Source organism: Dasypus novemcinctus, chromosome 2 (genome assembly GCF_030445035.2).
Source record: "Dasypus novemcinctus isolate mDasNov1 chromosome 2, mDasNov1.1.hap2, whole genome shotgun sequence".
NCBI classification, from domain to species: domain Eukaryota; kingdom Metazoa; phylum Chordata; class Mammalia; order Cingulata; family Dasypodidae; genus Dasypus; species Dasypus novemcinctus.
The window spans coordinates 189,695,006-189,719,433 of NC_080674.1; the positions used below are offsets into that span (position 1 = coordinate 189,695,006).

The 24,428-nt window shown below is 45.9% G+C and overlaps 1 protein-coding gene and 1 long non-coding RNA gene across 2 annotated transcripts; both read left to right on the top strand.

Moving 5' to 3' along the window:
- The first annotated feature begins 11,987 nt into the window (after nt 1-11,987).
- LOC139436235 (uncharacterized) lies at nt 11,988-13,490 on the top strand. Its single transcript, XR_011645322.1, has 2 exons — nt 11,988-12,293; nt 12,775-13,490. It is a non-coding gene; the product is annotated as an uncharacterized lncRNA (long non-coding RNA).
- Nucleotides 13,491-22,393: 8,903 nt separating this feature from the next.
- SCGB3A1 (secretoglobin family 3A member 1) lies at nt 22,394-23,837 on the top strand. The gene is made up of 3 exons (XM_004458305.4): nt 22,394-22,478; nt 23,104-23,339; nt 23,706-23,837. Exons 1-3 carry the CDS (start codon nt 22,424-22,426, stop codon nt 23,727-23,729), a joined length of 315 nt encoding a protein of 104 aa, XP_004458362.3. The 5' UTR covers nt 22,394-22,423; the 3' UTR covers nt 23,730-23,837.
- The last annotated feature ends 591 nt before the right edge of the window (nt 23,838-24,428 follow it).

Genomic DNA, 24,428 nt, shown 5'->3' on the forward strand with positions numbered 1-24,428 from the left:
CTGAGGGGAGAAATAGATGCCGCCACAATAATTGTGGGGAACTTTAATACACAACTCTCAGTGATAGATAGAACATCTAGACAGAGGACCCATAAGGAAACAGAGATCTTGAATACTATGATAAGTGAACTAGACCTAACAGACATGTACAGAACATTGTACCCTAAAACAGCAGATTATACATCGTTCTAGAGTGGTCTTGGATCATTCTCCAGGAAAGACCACATGTTAGGCCATAGAACAAGTCTCAATGAATTTAGAAAGATTGAAATTATACAAAGCACATTTTCTGGCCACAGTGGACTGAATCTGGAAATCAATTACAGGTGAAGAACTGGAAAATTCACAAGTATATGGAAGTTAAACAACATTCTCTTAAACAATGAGTGGGTGAAAGAAGAAATGGCAAGAGAAATCAATAAATATCTTGAGGTGAGTGAAAACAAGAACACAATATATAAAAATATGGGATGTAATGAAGGCAGTGCTGTGAAGGAAATACATAGCCTTAAATGCCTACATTTTTAAAGAAAAGAGCTAAAATAAAAAACCTAATTGCACATCTGGGTGAACCAGACAAAGAAGAGCAAACAAATCCCAAAGCAAACAGGAAGAAAGAAATAACAAAGAATAGAACAGAAATAAATGAAATTGAGAACAACAACAACAAAAAACAATAGAATTAACAGAACTAAAAGGTGGTTCTTTGAGAAGGTCAATAAAATTGACAGACCCTTGGCTAGGCTGAAAAAGAAAAAAGAGAAAAGATGTAACTAAATAAAATCAGACACACAAGAGGGGACATCACTACCAACCCCACAGAAACAAAAGGAATCACAAGAGGATGCTATGAACAACTGTATGCTAACAAATCAGAGAACTTTGAGAAAATAGACAAATTCCTAGAAACACACGAACAGCCTACACTGACTCTAGAAGAAATATAAGACATCAACAGACCCATCACAAGTAAAAAGATTGAATCAGTTATCATAACCTCCCAACAAGGAAAATCCCAGGACCAGATGGCTTCACAGGTGAATTCTATCCATCATTCAAAGATGATCTAATGCCAATCTTGCTCAAGCTCTTCCAAAATATTGAACAGGAAAGAATGCTACCAATCTCATTCTATGAAGCCAACATCAGATAAAGGGGATACAGATAAAGGTGCTACAAAAAAAGAAAACCAGATAAAGGTGCTACAAAAACAGAAAACTACAGACCCAATCTCTCGAATTAATTTAGATGCAAAAATCCTCAAGAAAATGCTTGCAAACTGAATCCAACAATACCTGAGTTTTATCCCAGATATGCAAGGGTGATTCAACACAGGAAAATCAATTGATGTAATACACCACATGAACAAATATAAAGAGAAAAATTACTTGATCGTCTTTATCAATGCAGAATAGTCGTTCAACAAAATCCTTTCCTTGTAAAACACTTTGAAAGTCAGGAATGGAAGAAACCTCCTAAACATGTTAAAGGGATATATGAAAAACCTACAGTTAACTGAAAACTTTCCCCGAATTCAGACTAAGATAAGGATGTCCACTGTCGCTACTCTTATTCGACATTTCTTGCTGGAGAAATTAGGCAAGAAAAAGAAATAAAAGGCCTCCAGATTGGAAAGGAAGAGGTAAAACTTTCACTATTTGCAGATGACATGATTGTATATGTAGAAAGTCTCCAAAAACCTACCACAGAGCTACTAGAGCTAATAAACAAGTTCAGGGAAACGGACTTTGGCCCAGTGGTTAGGGCATCCGTCTACCACATGGGAGGTCCGCGGTTCTAACCCCGGGCCTCCTTGACCCGTGTGGAGCTGGCCATGCGCAGCGCTGATGCGCGCAAGGAGTGCCGTGCCACGCAAGGGTGTCCCCCGCGTGGGGGAGCCCCACCCGCAAGGAATGCGCCCGTGAGGAAAGCCGCCCAGCGTGAAAAGAAAGTGCAGCCTGCCCAGGAATGGCACCGCCCACACTTCCCGTGCCGCTGACGACAACAGAAGCGGACAAAGAAACAAGATGCAGCAAATAGACACCAAGAACAGACAACCAGGGAAGGGGGGGGGGAATTAAATAAATAAAATAAATCTTTAAAAATAAATAAATAAATAAATAAAATAAACAAGTTCAGCAAAGTGGTGCAATATAAGATCAACATGCAAAAATCAGTAGTGTTTCTATACACGACTAATGAGCAACGTAAAGAGGAAATCAAGAAAAAAATTCCATTCACAAGACCAACTAAAAGAATTGAATATCAGGAATAAATTTAACTAAGAATGTAAAAGGCTTGTACACAGAAAAGTACATAACATGGCTAAAAGAAATCAAGGAAGACCTAAATAGATTGAAGAATATTCCCTGTTTATGGATTGGAAGCCTAAATATTGTTAAGATGTCAATTATACCCAAACTGATTTACAAATTCAATGCAATCCCAGTAAAACTTACAACAGCCATTTTTGCAGGAATTGAAAGCCAATTACCAAATTTATATGCAAGAGTAAGAGGTCCTTAATAGCCTAAAACATCTTGAAAAAGAAGAATGAAGTTGGAGTATTCATATTTCCTATCTTTTAAACATATTACAAAGCTACATTTGTCAGAGTAACATGATTTTAGCACAAAGATAGACATATTTGCCAATGGAATCATTTTGAGAGTTCAGAAATAAACCCACACATCTACAGTCAACTGATATTTGACAAAGCTTCCAAGTCCAATCAACTGGGACAGAACTAGTCTCTTCAACAAATGGTGCTGGGAGAACTGGATATCCATATCCAAAATAATGAAAGCAGGCCCCAATCTCACACTCTATACAAAAATTAACTAACATGGATCAATGACCTAAACGTAAGACACAGGACCATACAACTCCTAGAGGAAAATGCAGGGAAGCATCTGTGAGATCTTGTGGTAGGCATATATTTTACACCTTATGCATGATGAATGAAAGAAAAATTATATAAATGGAACTTCCTCAAAATTTCAAACTGTTGCTGCTTCAAAAGACTTTGTCAAAAAAGTGAAAAGGCAGCCTACTCGATGGGAGAAAAGATTTGGAAAGCTCATATCCAATAATGGTCTAATATCCAGCATATGTAAAGAAATCCTACAACTGAACATTAAAAAGACAAACAATCCAATTTAAAAATAGTCAAAAGACTTGAATAGATATTTTTCAAAGAGGAAATACTAATGACTAAAAAGCCCATGAGAAGATGCTCAACATCACTAGGGAAATGTAAATCAAAACCACAATGAGATATCATTTCACACCTACTAGGCTGGCCACTGTTACAAAAACAGAAAACTTAATGTGTGGAGAGGATGTGGAGAAATAGGAACACTTACTGCTGGTGGGAAGGTATTAATAGAATGATGCATCCACTGTGGTGGACAATTTTGGTGATTCTTCAGCAAACTTAGAATTGCCATATGACCTGGAAATTCCACAACTAGATATATACACAGGACTGAAAGCAGGAACACAAACAGATATACGCACACCAATGTTCATAACGGTACTATTTGCAATTGCCAAAAGATGGAAGCAAGCTAAGTGTCCATCAACTAAGGAATGGATAAACAAAATGTGGTATAAACATATGATGGAATATTATTCAGTTGTAAGAAGAAATGAAGTACAAATGCACGCAAAAACATGGATAAACATTAAGGACTGTATGTTGGGTGAAACTAGCCAGACGCAAAAGGACAAATATTGTACAATCTCACTAATACGAACTAAATATAATAAGCAAACAAAGAGGTGGAATTTAGAAGATATGTTACCAGGAGATAGAATGAGGGTCAAGAACGGGGAGCTGATGCTTAATCTGTGCAGAATTTATAATGAGGTTGATTGTAATGGTTTGGGAAAGGACAGAGGTGATGGTAGTATGATATTGTGAGTGTAAATAATAGCGCTGAAATACATTTTTGCCCATGGTTGAAAGGGGGATTTGGGGTCATATATGTTAGTAGAAGGAAAGCGAGAGGATAAAACATGGGATAGCCCAGTGAACCTTGTGGTGGCCAAGGATTGTGGTAAATAATACAAATATAAGAATGTTCTTTCAGGATCTAAAACAAAAGTAGGTCACTGGTACAAGATGTTAATAATAGGGTAGTATGTGGGGCAAATATACACCTAAAGCAAAATATGGACTATAGGTAACAGTAATATTTTAACATTCTTGCATCAATTGTAACAAAAGTATCACACCAATGTTAAGTGCCAACAGAGGGCAGGAGGTTATGGGAATATTGCTATATAGATTATATTCTACCTGTCAATTAACACAACCCTGGTGTATTTGTCAGCCAAAGAGGTGCTGATGCAAAGAATCAGAAATCTGCTGGCTTTTATAAAGGGTATTTGTTTGGGGGTAAAAGCTTATATTTACAAGGCCCTGAAGAGCCCAACCCAAGGTTGGTTTCTCATCAAAGTCAATTGCCATATGCTGAAGCAAGATGGAGGGTGGTCTCTGCCTGGTCTTTTGGCCATTAGCTGCTCAATTGCTCTGTTCTCTTCAACTGTAAACTATCAGGTGAATTGCTCATCTCTCATGGGGCTACAGGATCAAAGCTCTCTTCTGTGTCTATGGAGCTCTCTCTCTTTTCTCATGTATCTTCTTCTATGTGTCTTCTTGAGTGAGTGTCCATTTTTCCAGCACACCAAGGAGGCAGGAACTTAAAATGAATTATACCATACTGATGTGGTCCAATTAAAGCCCTAATCTTAACATAATTTAATCAAAGTCATCCCAGCCGAATCCAATACAATCAAAGGGTGTCTTGCCTGGAGGAAAAAGACCACTTTACACACATAATCTCTCTTTTTGGAATTCATAAATAATCTCAAACTCTCAAACTGCCATGCTCAACCATCTGAATTCCAAAAAGACATTGCAATATTCAAAAAACCTTAAATCCTGTCAGTAAGCAATGCTAAGTACAAAATCACACCACAGTTTTACAAATACAGTTTTTCTTGGGGCAAGGTAGACCTGTGAAACTGTAGACCTGTGAAACTTACAAAACAATTTATCTGCTTCCAATATACAAAGGGACAGATGTAGGATAAACATTTGCATTACCATAAGGGGAATTGGGGAGGGAAACATGAGTCACTGTTGCACAACAGTTCTGAAAACCTGCAGGATATACTCCATTAGATTTCAAAGTCTGAGAGTCCTTCTTAAGATGAGGGTTTCTTCTCCTTGGAGCCTCATGGGGGCCCACCCTTTCCACAGGCTTGCCCAAAGGCCGTTTTCTTGGTTCCACCCTCACCAAACATCTGTCTGGTGATGGAGCTCCAGACCTCACCCTCTGTAGCAGTTTGCTATTGTTTATGAATTCCAAAAATAGATATTGGATTATGTTTGTAAACTGGGCTGTTCCTCTGGGCATATTAGATTATATTGGATTCAGAGGCTTCACTTTTACTTGGTTAAATAATGATTAGGGCTTTGATTGGGCCACATCAGTAGGACATTGCATCCCCACCCCCTAGGTGGACAGGGACTCAGAGAAAAGCCATGCCAGAGAACAGAGTTTGGAGCTGTAATGCTGGAGCCCCAGGAAGTGAGCACACAGAGAAGCAGATACATGAGGAAAGACAGATGGCTCCGTGAGACATGGCAGAGGCCCCTGGAAGAGAGACAAGCCATTTGCCTGATAGTTTACAGCTGGCCTTGTGGAGAGAGCAGAGCAGCTGAGCCCAGAGAGAACTGAGCCCTGGGAGAAAGATGAGCCTTATCCCAGCCTACAGCTGACATTGGAAGGAGCTGAGACCACGGAGCCTAAAGGGGAAGAGGGAGGCTGGACGCTTGCAGACGTCGGCAGCCATCTTGCTCCAACACACGGCAACAAACTTTGGTGAGGAAAGTAATTTACACTTTATGCCCTGGTAACTGTAGGCTTCTACCCAAAATAAATGCCCTTTATTTTGTATCAGCACCCCTTTGGCTGACTAATACACCCTCCAAGAATGTTGGGGTGATGGCCACACTTTACCCAATCTCTGAGGTAGAGTCTCAACCCTCTTAGTACAGTGAGGCGGCAGCAACATTCTCCCTAATCTCTGGCACACAGGTCCAATCTCCTCAGAACTGTGAGTTGGTGACCTGGCCTTTCCTAATCTACAGGGAACATGTCCACCCCTCTCAGAGCACTAGGGTGTCGACCTCACTCTCCCCAATACTTGGGTAATGTGCTCCACCCTCCCTGTATCCTGGGGTGGTAAAATCGTCCCTGAAGAGCAGGCTGGAACATCTACCATCTTTAAATACTGGGGCAAACTCACCCTTTCCATACAGATGGGTGGGGTCCCTCACTTGGCCCAAGGAGATGTCTTAATTCCAGACCTCGGCGGCCATAGTTTTTCTGTTAAAGCCATTTTTCCCTTCCATCTCTCCCCTCCATGTCCCTTTTTGTCCAGGCTGACAGTGGTTTTGTTCCTACAGCTTTCTCAAAATGCTTGTCGGTTTAGCATGCAGGAAGCTGGGGTCCAAGCCATCAGACAGTAACACTTTCCTCAAGTCTTTCCTGGATAACTGTGTTTTCAATTCTGCCTTACAAGTTCCAAGTTTAGTTAATTCCTCAAATGGGGTACTATCATCGGGGAAATTCCAAGCCTCTGGAGCCTCTGGAGATCAGAGGTTTGGAATTTCTGGAATCAGCTTTTGGTATCTTTGTGCCCAATAATTCAATTATCAACTTAACTCTTTCCTCCAACATTTTGCTATAAGGTGCAAGGAGAAGCCGGACTATATTCTCCACATTTACTTTGGAAATCTCCTTGGCTAAATGTCCAAGTTCATAATTTTCAAATTCTACCTTCTGTATAACATCAGGAGTCAATCTTGCTAAGTTCTCTGCAATTTTTAAACATGGATTGCCCTTCCTCCAGCTTCCAGCAATAGTTTCATCATTTCCTTCTAAGGCCTTATCAGAAATAACTTTAGGCTCCACATTCCTACTAGTGTTGTAGAATTTGAGAGAGGTTCAATTATTTGGGTATAGAGAGGCCAGGACGCAGGAATGATTTTGAGAAGGAAAAATGGTTTATTGACGGCCGGTGGGACTCGGGAACTTCTGTTTGAATCCCGAGCCCGGAACAAGATTTTCAAACGTCTTTTATACCACGAGGAAAGGCCAAATGGTTGCTTTGTTTCAGTTCTCAATAAGCTTGCATTAGCATAGATATCTTCCACATCTTAGGTAAACTTTTAGCATGGACTCCAGACATTCTAGATAAGCTTTCAACATATTTTGTTTGCATTTCCCCTAAATACTTAAAGTTTATAGACCTTGCAGTCTTAAACTGTCTCCTGGGACTGGAGTCACTGCCATTGTCACTAAGGGCAGGACTGCAGCCTCTCACCATTCTACACCCACAAGTCAAACAGCTTAAGTTATCTCTGAAGAGACAAAGAACCTCCCACCCATAACCCACATCACTAACATTCTCTTCAAAGTAGTCTGAGCCTTTTTCATTAAGCATCTGGCAATTTCTCCAAAAAATACTCCTTAGTCATTATATTAGTCAGCCAAAGGGGTGCTGATGCAAAATACCAGAAATCTGCTGGGCATTATAAGGGGTATTTATTTCGGGTAGGAGCTTATAGATACCAAGTCATAAAGCATGAGTTATTTTCCTTACCAAAGTCTATTTGGAGCAAGATGGCTGCCGACGTTTGCGAGGGTTCAGGCTTCCTGGGTTCTTACGTTCCTTGGGCTTGCTTTTCTCTGACTATAAGAGTCCTTCCTTCCTGGGGCTGGCTTCTCTTTCCTCTGTGAGCTTATTTTCTGGAGCTCCAGCTTAAGTCTTCAGCATCAAACTCCAACATCAAAAACCCACAACTCCGTTCTTTGCCATGCCTTTTTTTTTTTCTTCTTTATTATTTTTTTAATGTTACATTAAAAAAATATGAGGTCCTCATATATCCTTCACCCCCCTCACACCACTCCTCCCACATCAACAACCTCTTTTATCATCGTGCAACATTCATTGCATTTGGTGAATGCATTTTGGAGCTCTGCTGCACCATATGGATAGTGGTCTACATTGTAGTTTATGCTCTCCCCCAGTCCACCCAGTGGGCCATGGCAGGACATACAATGTCCAGCATCTGTGAGTCCCCACCCACCAAGGGGTGGGGATGCAAAGCCCTAATCATAACTCAATCATGCCCAGGTACATCCAATATTTCTTCTTAGAATTCATCAATTATATCAAACTGCTATAGCCATTTATAAAACCATTCCAGCATTTTGGGTAATTGCATCAGACTCTTCTGGTACCAAATTCTGTATTAGTCAACCAAAGAGATGCTGATGCAAAGCACTAGAAATCTGTTGACTTTCATTAAGGGTATTTATTTGGGGTAAAAGCTTACAGTTACAAGGCCCTAAAGAGCCCAACTCAAGGTTGGTTTCTCACCAAAGTCAGTTGCCACATGTTGAAGCAAGGTGGAGGGTTGTCTCTGCCTGTTCTTTTGGCCATTAGCTGCTCAGCTGCTCTGTTCTCTTCAACTGTAAACTATCAGGCAAATGGCTCACCTCTTCCTGGGGCCACAGGATTAAATTTCTCTTCTCTTCCTTGTCTCTGGACCTCTCTCTTTTTTCTCATGTATCTTCTTCTGTGTGTCTTCTTGAGTGAGTATCCATTGATACAGCCCACCAAGGGGGTGGGGACTTAAAATGAGTTATACCCTACTGATGTGGTCAAATCAAAGCCCTAGTTTTTTTGTCTTTTTTTAAATAATTTTTAAGAAGATACTTAGATTACATAAATACTACATAGAATATATAGGGAAAAGCCCTAATCTTAACATAATTTAATCAAAGACAACTCAGCTATATCTAATACAATTAAAGAGTATCTCACCTGGAGGAACACACAAGTTTACAAACATAATCTCTCTTTTTGGAATTCTAAACAATCTCAAACTGGCACATCTGGTAAGAAGGTAAAAGTGGGACATGGTCAGGTGTGTCAACAGACAGGGTCTTTTGAATAGCTTGAATGTCATATAGAAAAAACTTCTATGAGATATAAATGTGTCCTAGTTGCCACAGATATTTTTCAGGATAGATTGAAGCCCTCATAGTAGCTAATAAAATATTAAACTTCCCTCCTCCTATTTTCTCAAATAAGATGGCAAAAATCTCTGAAATATATGAGCCTTGCCTAATAAAAGAAAACAGGCTAATTAGCCAAGCCCTCGATCTTAATGATTGCTCTTAGGAACCTTAGTCCTGTAATAATGAAACTAAGCCTAATTATAACTAATGCTTATGAATCACCCCCTGAAAATCTTGTTACTCAAGTGTGAACTCACTCTAAACCTAATGGTGCAAATAAACTCACTACCTACCTCCCAATGTGAGACATAATTCCCAGGGATGAGCCTCCCTGGCACTGAGGGATTATTTCCAAGCATGAACCAGTGATGCATTTGGAGAAAGACCTTGATCAAAAGGGGGAACTATTAAATTAAAATAGAGTTTTTATGGCTAAGGCATTTCAAAGTAAATTAGGAGGTCATTCCAGAGGTTATGCTTATACAGGTATCAGCCAGACTTCACAAACTGCCACAAACAAAAGTTTAGGCTCCTGAGGGCACTAAGACATACAGACATTGTAGCCAAGCCACACGGCTTCATGAAATCAACATCCCCTCAACGGACTCTATCTTGGTATATATGAAAAGCTAATTCCCCATTATATTCATTTATAAATCCCCTAAGCATGATCCTTCTACTTCTTTTATTTGAACCTATAATTTTAAATTTACCTGTTAAGTATATTTTTCAGAGACTTAAAACCTTCATATTGTTCCTCTGCTGGTTGAATCCTGAAACCCAGCAGATATGCAGCAAACTCCTTCTCCAGTTCCTTGGGCCTGTCCTGCACAACTAACAAACGATGTTGATGGACCAGCTCCATCCCAAATGCAAGGAGTACCTTCAATTGCAAGCAAAACAATTCCATTCTTCTGCCTCATAATATCTACATCCTTTCTCAGCCTGCAGCAGTCAGAGTGAACATCGTTCTAAACCCCCCAAGATGGAGGAATGAGCAAAAATAAGGGGGGCATGTAACCAATGACTAAAGTAGACGTATGGCTATTGTAGTTATTATCCTGTGGTAACTGGGTAAATTGTAATATTGGTGTAAAAATACTTTTTTTAATTAAAAATTGAGTCCCTATAAAGAATGGCAGTTCAATCTTCAGCCCTCCTCTGTCTTCCTGTTTGGCTCAGCTTCAGCCAGGGAAGTCCCCCATCCCACTACCCAAGTGGTCCTGAGTGGAGTATGAGATCTATCAGCAGCAGGTAGACCTGAGCCAGTGGAAATGGAAAAGCTACTCCCCACCTCCAAATTCAGGGGACCCTGTTTGCTTGAGACCCCTTTCCTCAAGTCTCAACAGGATGAGAACTTTCCAGCACCAGCACCCTGCCCACCTCCTCCCATATACCTTTGGCAAGCACTAGACAATTCCCAGTTGCCACAGCAGGTTCACATCAAAGGACTCATTCCTCCCTGCATCCCCAAGCTGAGGAGGTGCTCCCAAAAGGGAGCACAATTGGAGTCTAGTACCACGTCCCTGGACTCAGCCTGAGACAATTTCAGAGACTTATGCCAAATGGGGAGGCAGGTCCACAGGGGATAGAGGAGAGAGAAAAGAGGAAATCTCCTTGGTTTTAAACCAAGAGAAATCTCTCAAATGGGTCCACACATTTCCATAACAACCTTGAGTGGTTGTCCCAGCTAAGCAGGAACCAGCCTCCATTTTTCCTCAAGACAAGTCTTCCTAGACTAGCTTCTGCCATTTAATGCAGTCTACCTAGCCCACCCATTGGAGTTAACATATCGGTCCCAGTCTGATGGCATCCATTCAATAAATGTCCCCTTGCAGGGAAAAGACACCTTTCCCACTTGAGCACTCTTATCCATAGTAATGAGGACAGTTGCCCCTCTACCTTGTGAGCAGCATTCCTTCCAGAAAATCGCCCAGAAGCCGAATTGTCACAAGTTGAAAATGTATTACCTGTTGAAATGACTTCCACCATAACCAATGAAATTTACATACCAAACTCAATGTTTATAAAGCAAAAAGCCCCCTACAAAACAGGAAAGAAAAAGTATAAGGAATTGATTTTTTAAATGTGAATATGCATGTAATTATCATGACCATTAGCAAGTCATGGTTAGAGAACTCAAAGCAGCCACAGAACTGTAATAAGAGTTACAAGCTGGGTCATGTGTTATGGTCATGGTAGTTCATGTGTAGCTAGAGACCGAAACCATATTGCAAAGGTCAAGATGAATTGTAAATCAAGGAAGAGCTAATCCAGGACACACCTTGGAAAGCCAAATCCTCCTAGCCCATGAGCCTCTTCATGGGTACCCATATGTTTTGCTCTCCATCTGCCAGACTTTTGTAGGCAACACTTGTTTGAAGAATTGTAGAGAATTCTGGGTTACACCAGGAACCATTCCCTGCATCCAGAGTGAATTTAAAGCTGGAAAATTTTCCAAGACCTGGGTGGAGGGCCACGGAAAGGTGGCCTGTGGTCCACCCAGGGAGGGTGGCTCAGGTGCGGCCTGAAAACCTGGGGGCTACCTGGAGGCTCCACCAGGTGCCTCAAGCACTGGGTCCAAAAGGAGCTATGAGGATCCTGTCTGCAGGGCATTTCCAGTCTAGGAGGCAGGACTGGGATTCACAGTGGATTCTGCAGGCACCTCACCTGTGTGTGGAGCCTCTTCTCCCCCTGCCCCCAGCCAACCCTTCATACCCGCTCACCTGCTGTGGGGGTGAGGCGGGGCCAGAACAGAAAGCCCTCCACAGGTAGGCCTTGTGGGAGACAAACCACAGCCTTTGTTCCTACTCTCAGGGCATGGGTCCAGCCCTCTCAGGCCCACGAGACCCTGCCAAGAGGAACAGTCCCCAGAGACCTGGGTCGGGTTCAGGGCGTAGGCTTCCCAGGGCCCACTGGCCAGAGCAGGATGTTGACAGAGGCTCCGAGCAAACAGCACATTCCTCAGGGTAATGGGGTGAGGCCTCCGCCCCTGGAGGAGGTAGGGGACAGGGTATATGAAGCGGGCAGGGCCAAGCTCTCAGAAGCTTTGAAGGAGACCCCAGGAGCATTCTCTGAGCCCCAAGCCACCATGAAGCTCGCCACCACCTTCCTGGTGTGCTGTGTGATCCTTCTCAGTGATGCTGATGATGCTGTTACACCTCGAAGCTGTGGGACCTGTCCTTCAAGGTCTGTTCTTTCCACTGGGATGGGTCCTGTCTGAGCTCCTCGAACCCCAGACCTCTCTTATTGGCTCCCTCCATCCTTGCCGCCTCATTGCCAGCCCATCTCCTCACCTGCCCACCACACCACTTGTACCTCCCAGGCAGCCACTCCATCCTCTGAGGAGGAAGCCTGCTCCACACTGCAGCGCTCGGGGCACTCCAAGTCCTCCAGCTTCCTCTCTTGCCCTGCCCGCTTTGTGCATGTTTGTCTGTTCTCATGACTGCCAGTCCCAGCAGGCCAAGATGGACTGATACCAGCCCATGTGTCCCACCGCCCAGCTTCAGGAGCTCATGACAGCCCTCAGTGAGTGAGTGGGGGTGAGGGACACCGGGCAGGTCCTGAAGGTTCCCTGGGGCACCTCCTGGAGCAGACAGGTGCTCAGCAGGTATGCACAGGACCCATCTGGGGCACAAGTAGATGATTCTTTGCTCCTTGTGCTTTGCAGCTCCTGTGCTCCTCGTGAACCCAGTGGCCAAGCCTGCTGCTCCTGCTGTGGATGCCACGGTGGGGGCTGTGGTCAACCCCTTTGTCAACCAGTTCAACCCCTTGGAGTTCCTCCCTGTTGTTGGGGTTCAGGATGTGTGGGGTTGAGCTGGACCCCGAGGCTGTGTTGCCCATGAAGACTCCGATGATACCTAAGGCACCCTGGGGTTCCCTCCCTGGGTGGGCAACCCCCACCAACCCTCTCAGAGTGGGAACCCTCTATTCCTCAGCATCCCACAAGAGGCAGCACATGCCTTGTTGTGGGTACCTGGTTCCCTGTCCTCTTGGCCCAAGCCTCTGACAAGCTCAGTTTCTCAGCTGGCTTGACCCTAACTGAACTGAGGGTGGCCATCAGGGGCTGAAGGGGTCAGAGTGAGGAATGCACCCCACATGGGGGGAGCTGCTGGTCGACCTGGCATAGGAGCCCCCCAACACTTAGTCCCAGCTCCCATTCCCATCTCAGCACCGAGCAGGGCTCAGCATCCCACTGTCCCACAGGCACGGTGGAGGCCAGACTCAACTTGGCTTCTCCTTTCCACGGTGGCCCTGATCCTGTTTGGTTGAGGCCAGGCTGGAGTGGACATGTCTCGGGATAAGAAGCTGCCCTCCTGCCACCCAGACTGGACAGCCATGCCCTTCCCTCCCCTGCCCCATCTCAATAAACCTGGTTGAAAAGCAGCTTTGGGCTTGGTGTTTTCTACCTGCACAGCGGGCTCTGTTTCTCTCCCTGCTGTGAAGAGCAGTGCCGAAGGAATAGGGGCTTGACCTGGGGCAGTGGAGAGACTGTGCGCCAGCCCCGAGGTTAGGGGGGCAAGTGGGTATGTAGGTGGGACTTTTGCCATTTAGCACATGGCATGGTGCCAGCCAAGAAAGCCAACAGGGATGAGGCAAGGATCATAGATTGGACCTGTGGTTGGCACTGGGGTTTGTGAATGCTCAGGAGACTTGAATCTCTGGACTGTCCATGTGCCAGCTGAGCCCTGAGCCTCAGCAGAGTTGCAACACCTACTCCCCCGCTCATTGGCCTTACCCAGGTCAGCTAACAGGGAAGTGAGGATGGTCAGCCACCACGCCAGGGAACCAAGAGAGTTTACAGCTGTAAGCAGGAGAATTCCATCCATCAGCCATGTGGGATCTAAGCCCCCTCTTGATTTAGAGGTGGGCTGGAAATCGCCACCCCAGGATCCTCAGGATGAAGGAATAAAATATGGATTAGAGTGGACTTAGTGGTATTCTGCTGTGGAATTATTGTGACTTTAGCAATGGAAGAAATGATATCATTGATATGGAGACTGTGGCCACGGGAGTTGCTGCGGGCAGGGAGAGAAAAGAAGAGGTGTGGTATTGGGGCATTTTCGGGACTTGGAGTTGTCCTGCATGGTATTGCAGGAACAGATGCAGGACTTTGTATATCCTGCCATAACCTGCTGAATGGACTGGGAGAGAGTATAAACTACAACATAAGCTATAATCCATGCTGTGTAGCAGTGCTCCAAAATGTATTCATCAAATGCAATGAATGTACCACACTAATGAAAGAAGTTGTTGATGTGGGAGCAGTGGGGGGTGTGGGGAGTGGGTTATATGGGAACTTCTTATATTTTTTAATGTAACATTTTGTGTGATCTATGGATCTTTAAAAAAAAGATCATAAAAAATCATTTTTAAAAATCAGGAAAAAAACTAAATTGGGACCTTTTCCTTTTTTCTATTCTGTTATTCTCTATGGATTTTCTGATTTTTGAAGACTTGTAAGAACTCACCAAACAAATTAAGCCATATGTGGCTATTACCTGAAAACTCTAAATTTTCTTCTTGACTTTGATTTCTTCCCTGGAATGTGTCAGGGCTGAGGGCGACAGCCAATCTAGTGATTTGGTTTCTTTCTTGGTGGTTTCTGGTCGGTTCATTTCAATGACTTAGTGACCTTGAGACCTCTCTTTGGAGAGTTCACCATTTCTGGGCGGATCCCCAGTGTGGGTGGGCAGGTGCCCACAGAACCACAACAGTGATATCCACTTCTGGGGAAAATTCCCTGAAAACTCCTGTGTTACTGATAAACTACAGCTTAAGAAAAAGCACCCATCTACTTCATGTTTCCTGGAAAGGGCGTCTCCCCATCTTGACTATCCATATGCTGTGGACAGAATGAGTCTATTTTCAACTCTTCTACATTAAAACATGGGTCTGGCCATTTCTGTTCCTATTTTCACTAGGATCGTGGGGGAATTTAAAAATTGGGTCCATTTTGATGAATTCCCAGACCAATTTGAACAGGGAGAGGCCACCTGAATCCAAATAAAATTTAAATCCCAAAATCAAAACTTGTCCCTAAGATTCTCAAGGGTTATGACTCTCTGTGGAGAGCTCTAGGTAAGTACATTAGAACCAGTTCAGAGATGAATCATTCTGTGTCTCTTAAGAAGACAGCAGGGGTACACACCCTGACATGACCTCACCCCTTCGCCCTGTTTCTACTTCTCTCAACATTAGACAGGCATGTCTTTGCAGAGTGTCCAGTAGCAGTTCATCCATTAGTACATGGAACTGCTATGCTCAAGTGAATTGTTAGGGGAACATGATATGCTATAGAGATTGTTGGACTTGATGGTGGACTTGTGGTTCTAGACCAGGGAGCCCATCCTAACATGGCCCTGTGCACCACTGCCTACTGGTGGGGTCTCCTTGGAGAACATTGCAACAGAAAGCCTGGGACTTCATTAGGAAAGACAGACCACGAGTGTCCATTGACCCCTGTGGTCGGTTGAATTATGTATCCCAATTTAGACACGTGCATCTTAAGCCACATCCTTGTGAGTGTGAACCCATTTAAATAAGACCTCTTAAAGATGTTATTTTAGTTAAGGTATGGCCCAGATGATGGAGGGTGGGCCTTGATCTGGGTTACTGGAGACCTTTATGAGCAGAAGAAATCAGGTAGAAAATGCCACAGGAAAGAGCCATAAGGTGGAAGGCAACAGAACCAAGAAGAGAAGGGAAAGGACATTGTAATGTGATATGAGACAGGGATACAAGTCAAGGGATCCCAAGGATCACCAGCACCCAGCACCAGAATGTTACAGATTTGGGGGACAAAGCATTTCCTGGCTGATGCATCTGTGTTGAACTTCTCCTAGCCTCCACACCATGAGCTGGTGCATTTCTGTTGTGTAAGGATCCCTTTGTGTGGGATTTGTCACAGCAGCTCAGGCAAAGTAAGACCAAGTGCAAGGCCAGCTGCAATGCCTAACTTTCTTCCTCCTGTCAATTATCAAAAAAATGAGATTCAGTATCTTGGAGGAGTTTGTCTCTGAACCTTTGATATGAAGAAAGTGGATCCGAGCAGTGCAAGGGGTGAGTGGTAGTGGATGTTGTAGCATTCTGCCCAGCTTCCCCCTTCAGCCTGAGGCACTCAATTCTATGACTCTTGGGAGTATTAGCAGCTGTTAGTAGTCAACTGAGTGCCCCCAAACACAAAAATCCACCTTGCCCAAAGTCAGACCCCTAACGCAGGAGAGTCTGCAAAAAAACGTGTAGTGGAGGAAATTATCAAGGCCTGGCACCTTGCCGCAACGAGACACACAGCTGAAGAGTCTTTTTTTTTTTTTTTTTTTTAAAGATTTATTTATTTATTTAATTTCCCCCCCTCCCCTGGTTGTCTGTTCTTGGTGTCTATTTGCTGCGTCTTGTTTCTTTGTCCGCTTCTGTTGTCGTCAGCGGCACGGGAAGTGTGGGCGGCGCCATTCCTGGGCAGGCTGCACTTTCTTTCCTGCTGGGCGGCTTTCCTCATGGGCACACTCCTTGCGCGTGGGGCTCCCCCACGCGGGGGACACCCTTGCGTGGCACGGCACTCCTTGCGCGCATCAGCACTGCGCATGGCCAGCTCCACACGGGTCAAGGAGGCCCGGGGTTTGAACCGCGGACCTCCCATATGGTAGACGGACGCCCTAACCACTGGGCCAAAGTCCGTTTCCCTGAAGAGTCTTAATAGCATCAGAACTCTGCATGGGATTATCCAAGGCCTGTAGGATTGCATCACAGTTCACCTCCTCCCTCTGACCAAAACTGCTTCATTAATTTCCCAAAGCACCACAGAAAGGTTGTTGATTGTAGATCACTATGTGGCTGGGAAGATATCCCCTTAACCACAGGGCATCGCCTCCAACCTACTGCTTCCATTTAAAAGGCTAATCCGTTGTGCTATCATCCACAATAAAGTTTCTGCACACTAATCTCTGTCTCAGAGTCTGATTCCTTGGAACCCAACTATTTGCTGTGTGTGTGTGTGTGTAAGAAACAATATGAGGGTTAACTGTTTTTAAATGGCTACCTATAACCAGAGAGAAGAACAATTCCAAGTAGTTGAAAATACAGTCATTAGACTCTATTTCCCACGGGTGAAGAGTATATCCCAAAGACAAAATCTGCAAGGGCAATCATAAGTTTTTCTTGTTGGTGGCATTGCTATACTGGGGCTATTCACCATGTTTTGTGAAAATTTCAAAGAAAAAAAATGGAAAAGAGATGCTGATTGTAAGATGACTAAATTTAAGCAAAGTCCAATGGACCAAATGTTGATTTGTAAGTATAATGATAAATGCCTGATGTTTTAACTTTAGGGCAGCAAATAAATGACCTAGGATCTGGTCAACCCAGTATCAATGAGAATCCTCACATCTAGATTCTTGTCTCTAGATACCATTTTCCAGCACAAGGAACCAGAGATCTTTACAGAAATGGATGATTACTTGTCTGGAGCAGGAAGTGTATATGACAAACCTGAAACATTTTGTCATATCTGAACATAAAGAAGCTACTGAAGACTACTACTGTTGTGTCCAAAATACACAGGAGTCAATTTGAATAAAATCCCTTGACCAAAGATGGGTCAATTTGATTCTCAATGAGAGTTAGAGCTGCAGAGGTAGGAAACTCATCAAATACACATAAATTCATAAGTTCTTGGTACAGGTAAGGCTTTTTTTTGAACTTTGGAGGACACAAGGAAACCAACCCCTAATTTTGAAAACTGATAAAGAAAGGAAATAACCAGGAATATGCCTTTCTTATAAAATCTACAATTCAATGGAACAAATAGTTCATAAGGGGGAATTTGCTTTTATAAAAGACAAATGAAGAAGGATTGATAGAATGAAAGTTCCACAAACTTGCAACAAGTAATGGGTTAACAGATGTAGGAATGTGGCTATACCACAAAAAAGAGAGCAAACCAGACAACCGGATAATATACACCCCAGGATGGAATCAGAGAACACCAACTTTCAAGAAGTCTGGTCTCAAACTTGTACTTGATCAAGCTTCTAGAACCATCTATCAAGTGATAGCAAACACAGAGGACAGAATTAATATGGTAAGTGTCACAATGGGGATGCAACAAGCAAAACCAGACTTAGAGAAACTCTATAGGACAAGCAGCTCAGTTTCCTAATCTCTCCCCTCACCCTGACATGCACATACACAGACACAAAGGGCACAAAAGGAAATGAGGAGTGAACCTGTAGATCACAAAAATACATAAGGAACATATCAATGAATTGCAATATATAGGCCTCAGTTGGATCTTGATTCAAACAAAATGTAAATTTTTGAAGACAGCTTGGGAAATGTGAACATTGATTAGTTGTTTGATGATGTTAGTATTTTAGGAGAGAGAATATTATGCTCTTATTTTTTTAAAATCACGAAGCATATTTTGAAACATATACTGAAATATTTAAAAATGAAATGATTTGGTGTGTAATTTGCTTCAAAATAACACAGAGTGTGGGTAAAAGATGGGGTGTCTTTTTAACACAAGATGTACCATGTACTTGTCCCCTGCTCCCACCCTGCCTTTCGCTTCCTTACACTTTGCCCGCCTGTTCCTCGTAACCTCCCTGTATTATGGCCCTTCTCAGCAGCAGTTTGTGCTGCTGCCTCCCTCCGCCCCTCTTCCCAGCCACTGTTATCTTCCCCCTCCCAGCCGATCGCTGTTCTCCCCGCCTCATTTCAACCGCCCTCATCCCGTATCCGCCCCGGCACAACCTCGGAAACAACCCCCTCTGCCATCAATGGCTTACGTCATAAACCGCAGGTCCGCCCTTGCCTCTGCAGCCAATCCTCAGCTGCCCCGCGGACATGCCCCTCCCACAACCTCCCCGCCTCCATGACACTATAAAACCCCATGTACTTCCCGAATAAAATCAGACCTGCGCATAGACCTCGTCTCCGTGGTTTTTCCTCCATCGAACCGCGCGTCCCCACCAAGCCTTGAGCCGCCCGCTGCCGCCCCGGTCAGGCCGTGGCGTAGGCCCGATCCCCGGCAGCGACTCGCCTGCAGTGACCCGCCTGCAGTGCCGCAGCGGAGGCCAACATGTACTGATCATGGAAACTGGATAATGAGTAAATTGGGTCCATTATATTGTTCTCTATACTTCAGTATGTTAGGAAAATTACAAAATGCAAATATATACACAAAGATTCAAAGGCAACTGAAAGGATATATGCAAGACACATAACTGAAAAGGTTAAGTATCCAGAATATGTAAAGAATTTCTATGAATCAATATGAAAAGGGACAAAATCTCCAATTGACAGAATAATCTCAGAAGAGGAACCTGAAGTAGCAAAAATCTGAAAAGATGCCCGTGATGGTTAGGCTATTGTGTCAACTCAGCCAGGTAACTGTGCGCAGTTGTTTGGTCAATCGAGCACTGGGCTAACTGTAAAACAAGGGCATTCATGGACTTTAGTCACCATTGACTTCACTGCAGTGGTAAATCACAGATAGCTGGTTATAATTACATCAGTCAGGGAGATTGCCATCAGCAATGAGTGATTCTTAACCCAATCAGTTGAATGCCTTAGAAGGGGAAGTGATTGCAGCATTGAGAGAGAATTTCCCAGCTCATCTTTGGACAGCCAGCGTCTCCCAGAACTCGTCAAGAATCTTCACTGGACTTTCGTTGCAGCCCCTGGCTGCAGCCTGCCTGCGGAACCTGGACTTGTGCATCCCCACGGCGGCTGCGTGAGAGACTCTTATACAATCGCATACTATTGACAGATACCTCTTGTTGATTCTGCTTCCCTAGAGAACCCTGACTAATACAATGCCTTTTATAAATCAGGTAAATATCAATTGAGTGGAAATCACAATGAAATACTATGGTCGAAAATGAAAAAGTCTGACAAAACAAGCTTTGGCAAAGTTGTGGAGCAATGGAAAAATCTCATCAACTGATGGGGAGGGCATAAACTGGAACAAATACACTTTGGAAAGGCTGAAGCATATCTGGTAAAGTTGCATGCATGCATCTCCTACCACCCAGCAGTTCTAACTCTGAGGTTAACAGTCCACAAATGCTCTCACACACCTGCATCAAAAGACACCCTTCAGAATGTTCCAAGCAGAATGGTTTGTAGGAGGGGAAAATAAATAAAACTAGAAACAACTCAAAGATACTTTCACAGAAGAATGGATAAATATATTTTGGAGTTGTCATACTATGCAATATCTTACTGTAGTGTATAATGCAAAGAATAAACTCTAGCCAATACAGTGGCAGGCATTCACATGAATGCATCTCAAAATCATATTCCTGAGCAAATGAATCAAGTTCCAGAAGAAACCATACTAGTGTATTGTAGGTATTTAATTAATATATTTTTAGTGAGATAATTCTTAGACCATACAATTCACCTTTGTAAATTCCACAGTCCAGAGGTTTTTGTAGATACATGGCCTTGGGAAACAATCATTGCACTCTAATTTCATTTTCATCACTTCAAATAGAAACGAAAGTCCATTAGCAATCACTCAGCATCCCAGTATATCCCTTTCCCAACCTCAAACCATGGCAACCGCTAGTCAACCTTCTGTCTCTAAGGGTTTGTCAATTCTGGACATCTCATATACACATGGAATCAAACCGTATGTGGCCTTCTGAGACAGGCTTCTTTCATTTAGGATGTTTTCGAGGTTCATCCACGTGTAGCATGTATCGGTACTTTATTTCCTTTTATGTGTCAATAATATTCCATTGTATGGGTGTCACATGTTCTTTGTCCATTTGATGGACATTTGGGTTGTTTACACTTTAGGCTATTAAGAATAATCCTTCCATTCTTCTATAACTTTTTGTATGAACATGTTTTTACTTCTCTTGGGTACACACCTAGGAATGGAATTGCTGTGTCATATGGTGACTTTGTTTAATTTTTTGAGGATCTGCCAGACCTCAAAAAAGTGGCTGCACCATTTTACATTTCCTGCCAGCAATGCATGAGGGTTTCAATTTCTCCACATTCTTGCCAAAACTTGTTATTGTCCATGTTTTTTACTGTTACCATCACAGTGAGTATGAAGTGGCATTTCACTATGCTTTTGATTTATATTTTTCTAATGGATAATGATATGGAGTATCTTTCCATGTGCTTGCCGGACATTTGCACATCTTCTTGGAGAAATGGCTAACATGACCAACAAAAATTACATGCCGTACTCAGTGTTTATAATGCAAAAATCCTCCAAACAGAACAGGAGAGATATAGTATAAGGAATTAATCTTTAAAAAAAAATAAAACAAGTTATTATCATGACTATTAACAAGCCAAGGGCCAGAGAACTTAAATCAATCACAGACCTCGAGTCACAGCTACAGTCTGGGTTTGGGGATACAGCCACAGCAGTTTGTGGGTGACTGGTGACCCAAACCATGTTGCAAATGTCAAGACGTGCTTGTAAATCAAGGAAGAGGTAATCCAGGGCGCACGGTGGGAAGTCAAATCTTCCCGGCCCATGAGCCTGTTCCGTGAGCACCCACAGGTTTTGCTCTCCGTCTGCCAAGCTCCTATAGACAGAAGACGCTTGAGCGCTTCTAGAGAAGCTTTGGGATATACCGGGGACCATCCACCAGCATCCAGAGTGATTTCTCAGATGGAAAACTTTCCCAGGTGAGGGCCAAGGGCCAAGAGAATCCTTCTGCTCACTTTTGGGAGCCTGCGGTACAAGCAGGGATGGCGGCTCAGGTGAGGCCTGCTCACCTGGGAGCTACCTGGGGTCTCCTCTCGGAAGCGGCCAGCACCTCGGCTGCCCCGGTGCGTGACAATCCCAGTCTGGGATCGGAGTCCCCAGCTCCGCCGGAGGCAGGACTGGGATCCGCAGTGGGTTCTGCAGGCTCCCGGCCCTGGGACCTGGGCCCTGGACTCAAGCCCACCCCACCTGTGTGGGGAGCCTCTTCCCAGCAAGCCTGCTCTCCTGCCGCGAGGCCGGAACAGAAAGCCCTGGGAAGGTGGGCCCTGACGGAGACAAACCACAGCCTTTGTTCCTGCTCCCGGGGCGCGCACGCGGCCCTCGGGTCCTGCCAAGAGGAAGCGTCCCCCGAGACCCGGGCGGGGTCCAGGGCGCCAGCTTCCCAGGGCCCACTGGCCGCAGCAGGAAGTTGGGGGAAGCTCTGACCCTTGGCTGAGCAAACAGCGCATTTCTCAGGGCAACGGGGTGCGGCCTCCGCCCCCCGCGGGGGGCCGGGGCACAGGGTATATATGAAGCACCGGGGCCCAGCTCCCAGAAGCTTCCCAGGCGAACCCCTGCGTCCTCGAGAGCCGGGCGCACCATGAAGCTCCCTGGCCCCGTCTTTGTGCTGTGCGCGAGCCTTCTCGGCGGTTACGGTGAGGGCCCTGGCACCCCTCGCCCCGGGGCTTGGGCGTCGGGGTCAGCGCCTCCTGAGCCCACCCCCCGCCGGCCCTGCGCCTGCACGCAGGCGGCCCTCCACTCACCCCCAGCGCCGTGCATCCTGTCCCCGGCCCCCCGCCCACCTGCCCCCTCCCGGGCCTCTCCATCCTGCGAGGAGGAGCTGCCCCCGCTGTGGCCTCGGGGCCTCCGGCCTCCTCTCGCGCCCCTGCCCGCCCCGGGCCTCTGCAGTTGCTGCGAGCCCCGTCTCTTCCCAGCCTGGTGGCTGCCTCCTCCTCCTTCCAGGCTCAGTTCAGGCGCCCCCTCCTCTGAGAAGCCCCCCTGGACCTCTCACCTCTCACTTTCCGCCCCCTCCAGCCTGCCTTCTCTGTGCCTCTCTTCGGCTGTCTTCTTTCTGGGCCACTTGTGGCTGTCTGTCCTCAAGGCTGGGTCTCCTCACCCTGCCCCCCGGCCCCGTCCTCGGCAGCACATGACCGTCACCGGCGCGCGGGCGCGGGGAGCGGGCGGGGCGCCCGGCAGGCTCCGTCTGTCCCCTGGCCGCCTCCTGGAGCAGGCAGGTGCTCAGCAGGTGCGCTCAGGTGCCTTCCTGCTGGTGTCTTGCAGCCGCTGCTTTCTTCGTGAACTCGGTGGCCAAGCCTGCGGCCCAGCCCGTGGCTGCCGTGGCGCCTGGCCGGGAAGCCGTGGCGGGCGCGGGGGCCAGCCCCTTCCTCAACTACGCCAACCCCCTGAAGCTCATGCTGGCCAGCCTCGGTATCCCCGTGGACCGCCTGGTGGAGGGGTCCAGGAAGTGTGTGGCCGAGCTGGGTCCCGAGGCCGTGGGGGCCGTGAAGATGCTGCTGGTACCTCAGGCATCCTGGGGGGGGGGGCACCCCTGCTGTCCCCCTAAGGGTGGGCACCCCCTACCCCTCAGAACCCAACCAGAGGCATCCCCGCCCCCTCGCGCAGGGACCTGTTTCCGGGTCCTGTCGGGCCACAGCTCTCGTGGGCTCGGTTTCCTCAGATGACTTCAGCCTTTGTGAACTGGAGGGCGGCCAGGAGGGGCTGGAGCGGGGATGCACCTGCAAGGGGGAGCCGCTGGTCGACCTGACGGAGGTGCCCTCCACCACGTCGTCCCAGCTCGCGCTCCCAGCCCCGAGCAGGGCTCAGCATCCCGCCCTCCCACGGGCACCGTGGAGGCCACACTCAACTTGGCCTCTCCTTTCCAGGGGGCCCTGACGCTCTTTGGTTGAGGCCAGGCTGGAGTGGACGTGCCTGGGGACAAGAAGCTGCCTTCCTGCCGCCCAGACCGGACAGCCACGCCCTTCCCTCCCCTGCCCCATCTCAATAAACCTGGTTGAAAAGCAGCTTTGGGCTTGGTGTTTTCTCCCTGCACAGCGGGCTCTGTTTCTCTCCCTGCTGTGAGGAGCAGTGCCGAAGGAACAGGGGCTCGACCTGGGGCAGCGGAGAGACTGTGCGCCAGCCCCGAGGTTAGGGGGGCGAGTGGGTATGTGGGTGGGACATCTGCCGCTGAGCAGGTGGCAGGGCCCCGGCGATGAAAGGTGACAGGGATGGGGCAGCGGGAGGAGTTAGACCGGGTCTGAAAACTAAATGGGAAATCTTACTTTTTTCCCCTTTCCTGCTATGCTCTGGGAGTTTTCGGATCCTTAAAGACTGGCAAGAATTATCCAAACGAATAGTCACATGTGGCTAAGACTTGAACATTTGTCTCTTTCCCTCCTCGACTTCGAGGTCTTCCCTGGAAGGTGGCAGGACTGAGGGGTGTGATTGCTCTCTCAGTGGTTTCTGTTGGGTTTGTGAGAACGACTTCGTGGCCTTGAGACAGCTTACGGAGAGTTCACCGTTTCTGGGCTTTTCCCCAATGTGGGTGGGCAGGTGCCCATAGCGCCACGGCACTGACGTCCACTTCTGGGGAAACCTCCCTGCAAACT